Source organism: Bos mutus, chromosome 27 (assembly GCF_027580195.1).
Source record: "Bos mutus isolate GX-2022 chromosome 27, NWIPB_WYAK_1.1, whole genome shotgun sequence".
NCBI classification, from domain to species: domain Eukaryota; kingdom Metazoa; phylum Chordata; class Mammalia; order Artiodactyla; family Bovidae; genus Bos; species Bos mutus.
The window spans coordinates 8354146-8359138 of NC_091643.1; the positions used below are offsets into that span (position 1 = coordinate 8354146).

Sequence of the window (4993 nt, forward strand, 5' to 3'; positions counted from 1 at the left end):
AGACATCCTGCTCCTCTGCTGGCCCTTTGAACTGACTTTGATAGGCCGTAATTAAGAGGGATTCAACCCCTGGAGGAGCAGCGGCTGCAGTCCTGTCTCTTGCTCCCACCTCGATTGAGTCCTCGTTTTGAACTACTGATCAAACAGATTGCAGGGATTTGTTCTAGCCTGTGTGGGGTAAGAAGGAAGGAAATGAAGGAGGAGGGAGCAGGGAGAAAGGAGAGGACGCATCTATAAATAGTTTAAGAGGGAACCTGTGGATCAGACCTCGCTTATCGCATTTCACACACCTTCCTCCCTTCTCTTTCAGAAAAAGCAGTTCCCAGCAACTTGCTGAGTTTCCATCTCGGCCAAAGCTCCACTGCGGGTGCAGAGCTGCCCAGCTTCAAGGAGGACGCAGGGAGGTCTGAGGGTCGAGGATGGTGGTGGTGGTCCTGCTGGGGCTCGGCTGGCTGTGCGCCCCCCTGGGAGCCCTAGTTCTGGATTCCAACTACATCAAGAGCTCTAGTGGTGCACAAAGGGCCCGGAAGGTAACGCCCCGAAAGGGAGGAGGGCTGGGTGCCGGGTTTGCATGAAGCATCACTCGGATCGGGGTCTGAAATGGTTCATCTCAACTAGCCTGGGAGCTGGAAAGGCTATGAGCTGGATTGAAGGCCTCCTGGGAGAATCCAGTCACCTTAGCATTAACTCACCCAAGAAGCCTAGTGGCTTTTCAGGGCACTGAGCTCTCAATTCGCCTATAAATCAGAGAGGAAGTGAACACCGAGAAGGCTGTGCCACATGCCAGGCCTCTGATACATAATACCTTGCTTCCTTATAGCTTCAGATAGTTGTCACGCCTCCTAACGACGGATGATGAAAATGCAACTCAGAGATGCTAAGGGATTTAACTAAGGCCACGCAGTCAGGGAATACGGGAGTTATTAGTTCAATGCTACGTGGCAAGGAGCACTGGCTTGTCACCGTCTCACTTCACAGAACTGTTTTATAGGAAATTTTCATATCTGTTTGAAAAAGCATCAGTTGTAGATGAGAAAAGCTGGTCTTTGGAATCTGTTGCTCTGCAAATGAGGCATCCCTAAGAATCAAGTGACTCGGGTGAGGTCCCCCGAGGGCTACTTGGCCAACGGTGACTGATGGGAGTTCAAAAGGTCAGCTATATAGAGCTGCCACAAACACCAACCTTCCATCTCATTAAACTGTAGCACAGTGTCGAGGGCTTCTAGCCACAGAGCAAGAATCTTGTAAACAGAGACTTCCCTGGTGGTGCAGTGGCTGGGACTCTGCACTCTCAAGGCAGGGGGCCTGGGTTCGAGTCCTGATCAGGGAACTAGATCCCACAGCGACAACTAAGGCCTGGTGCAGCCAAATAAACAAATAAATATATTTTTTTAAAAATCTCATAACCATCTCTACGACACATGGGAAAACATTTTCTTCCATTTTCACAAAGAACATAAAAATTAAATTCTGGGTTTAAAAGTAGGACAATTTTTCAAACACAAATAACCTTTGCAGCACATAGGTCTCTTTGTTCATGATTTGCTCTCCCCTTCGTGGGAGAAAACCAACTCTAGTGGAAAAAAATGAAGATGCTGCTAGAGGCTTGCAGCAACATTTCAAGGGCCTCAGCATTCGGCTTCCTCCACCTCCTGCCTGCAGTAAAGTCTGCTTACATCTCACTGGATTCTCTAGCCCTGTGAACAAATGTCCCTTCACAGGGTTCACAGTGCGTGTCTGACAAGGACTGCAGTGCTAGAAAATTCTGCCTCCAACGTTATGATGAGAAACCGTTCTGTGCCACCTGCCGTGGACCACGGAGGCGGTGCCAGCTTTCTACCATGTGCTGCCCGGGGACGCTCTGCATGAACAGTGAGTCGGCCCGGAGCTTGACAGGACTGCTGTGCTCCAACAAGGCGGAGACAGCACCTGGGTCTCTTGGACGACGATGTCCCATGACAGGCACTCTCTAAAGGCTTCCTGAAGTCATTCTTGAAGCGAATCTCCCCAGCTGCCTCTTTTCGATGCAGCAAAATAGTTCCTTTCCTGGCAACAACTCTTGCCAGCAATGTGGAGATGATTTTAAAGAAACGGTGCAAGTTGGAATCACTGTTTCTGCTTTGATTCAGTTACTTAACCCCCTTTCTTTGCCTTATGTGAGATATAAATATTTAGCGCACGTGTCCCAGAAACCTAGACAGTTACACAGAGACTGAAGGCAGAGGCCCTGCCAAACTCTCTGGCAGCCTGAGGATGCGCCTGCCCGTGGCTCTCGGCCTCTAACCCCGCCCGCTTGTCTCTCAGATTTCTGTACTCCAGTGGAACAGGCAGCCAAAGGGCCGGAGAAGGGGACGGACGACAAAGACGACATAGACACAGAAGAGACAATCGAGCACCCAATGCAGGGGAATTCAAATACTACAAAGCCACAACCCAGGAAGAGTAAGAGCAGCATTCTAAATATGAGTGTGTGTACATATATATATATATATATATATATATAGGCTCCCATATATATATGGGTGGCTCAGTGGTAAAGAATGTGCCTGCCAATGCAGGAAATGTGGGTTTGATCCCTGGGTCAAGAAGATCCCTTGGAATAGGAGATGGCAACCCACTCTAGTATCCTTGCCTGGAAGATCCCATGGACAGAGGAGCCTGGCGGGCTGTACAGTCCATGGGGTCATGAAGTCAGACGTGACTGAGCAACTAACACACACATACCCCAATTAAAAAAAATACATCCAACAAATATAAGCCAATAAACTTGTTTAAAAAAAAAATACGAAAGAGATGAACACAGATGAAGTAACTTTTCATTCTCAAACAAAATACAAACTTCACTAAGAAGCTTTTTAAACAACTGTAATCTTAAAATCCAACGTTTGACAGAAAGCAGCTGGAATGTTTGAGGGTGAACTGGCTGCTCCTGGTGGTGTCTTTAGGTTAACTGGTCCCCGCGTAAGCAGTGGTCTCTTACCATGTCAGTACACATCCCTTTAATAAAACACTGATGGGTGATACTTACTTTGTCTCAAGACAGGAAATTCCATCTTTCTCTGACAGATGTTTTAACTTGGTTGTTGTCCAGTCGCCAAGTCACGTCTGACTCTTTCTCGATCCCATGGACTGCGGCACGCCAGGCTTCCCTGTCCCTCACCATCTCCCGGAGTTTGCCCAAGTTCACGTCCATTGAATCAGTGATGCCACCCAACCATCTCACCTTCTGCTGCCCTCTTCTCCTCCTGCTCTCAGCCTTCTCAGGCAGTATCTTCTGCTCGGGAGAGCTGTCCGTTTCACTGCTGCGCTCAGCCTTGGAGCCGGGCATGCTGCTCCAGCCTTACTTTGCCAGCTTATCCTCCCTGCCTTGCCTCACCCCAGTCACACCCCCACAAGCCACCCGCTTATCACTAAAGCCTGTGTCAATCTTGTTACAGGACATAGGGGAGAAAGATGTCTCAGAGATTTCAACTGCGGGCCTGGACTTTGCTGCACTCATCATTATCGGACCAAAATCTGTAAACCGGTGCTCCTGGAGGGACACGTCTGCTCCAGGAGGGGTCACAACAACACGCATGTTGTGGATATCTTCCAGCGCTGTCACTGTGCGCCCGGGCTAGTGTGTCAGAGTCAGGCGGCTCAAGATCCAGTACACACACAGTTGCACATGTGCCAGAAGGCCTAACGGCTGCAGGTCTAATCCAGCAGAAGTCTCAGGCATGCGCTCACACATCTTCCCATCTTCCCATCTACACATCTTAAAATCCAATCTTGTAGTCAGTGAAACAAACTGAGCTGGAGAAGCTGTCTTGTGATGAATAGAAACTAGTTTGGCTTTTTGTCTGTTTCCGCAGAAAAGTGGACATGATTCTAGAACAAATTTAGGTTCATCTAGTGATTCAGTTAGTTCAAATAAATCTTTTAAGTACTTTCTGGTGCAGTTCTGATACCTGACGGGAATTGGGCGGGGAGGCAGAGTGACAGTTTATCTGTTGTTAAATTAGCTTACCAGGGAAATTTTCCTTAAAACCCCTACTGTTCATAATCCTTCATTTCTTGGAAGGGAAATGCCGTCTCACTACAACAACAGAAACTTGGTTAATAAAGACATAAGATTGAAAAGCTAATAGCCTATGTTGGTATAACCCACTGCAAGTTCCAAAGCACCTTTCCATTACTTTGTTCTCAACAGCCTTACTACTTAAGAACTTTTCATATTTCTGTATTGATATAATTTCTGTATTTCAAAGCTTGGGCTTTCAAGGAGTGCCTGACCATCTGTACTCAAAAGTTACACTGGAGGAAAACAAGGGGAAAAAAGTGAAATCTTGTCTATTTGAAGTTTAAATGGTCATATTTGATACAAATGGGTGCATGTTGGAAAAGAACCTGATGCAGGGAAAGATTAAAGGCAGGAGAAGGGGGTGACAGAGGACGAGATGGTTGGATGGCGTCACCGACGCAATGGACGTGAGTTTGCGCAAGCTCCAGGAAACAGTGAAGGACGGGGCAGCCTGGTGCGCTGCCGTCCACGGGTCACAGAGAGTCGGACACGACTGAGTGACCGGAATGAACTTAATTAGGGAAGTTCTTTCTGGTGGATTACAATCAATTGCTACAGATTTCATTTAAGAGATAAACCACACATCTGTTCTTTAGTTTATAAGTATTTATAACAAAATCAAATATGGGTCAAGCAAAGAAAAAAGTTAAATTTATGAAGTTCTCTAATCTCTAAAAAAGCCTGAACCCTCTTCCAGAGGCTGGCCCCTGGGTGCACCTTAACTAATTTATAATCAGTAAACAGGAGGAAAGGTAATGAGGTAATGTAGTTTATAACATAAGGGCAGGAAATGAGAAAATAAAAATCCCCATTTAAGATTTGTTATCATCTCATCTCTTAATTCTCTCTACTGACCCTTAGTAAAGTGCAGTCATGAACAGAATATATAAATTTAAACGTTTGCTAATAAAGTAAGAACTAGATCACAGC

The 4993-nt window shown here is 46.5% G+C and overlaps 1 protein-coding gene across 1 annotated transcript; it reads left to right on the forward strand.

Annotated features, from left to right (window-relative positions):
- The first annotated feature begins 357 nt into the window (after positions 1 to 357).
- DKK4 (dickkopf WNT signaling pathway inhibitor 4) lies at positions 358 to 3987 on the forward strand. Its single transcript, XM_005901772.3, has 4 exons — positions 358 to 530; positions 1722 to 1872; positions 2305 to 2442; positions 3438 to 3987. Exons 1-4 carry the CDS (start codon positions 420 to 422, stop codon positions 3683 to 3685), a joined length of 648 nt encoding a protein of 215 aa, XP_005901834.2. The 5' UTR covers positions 358 to 419; the 3' UTR covers positions 3686 to 3987.
- The last annotated feature ends 1006 nt before the right edge of the window (positions 3988 to 4993 follow it).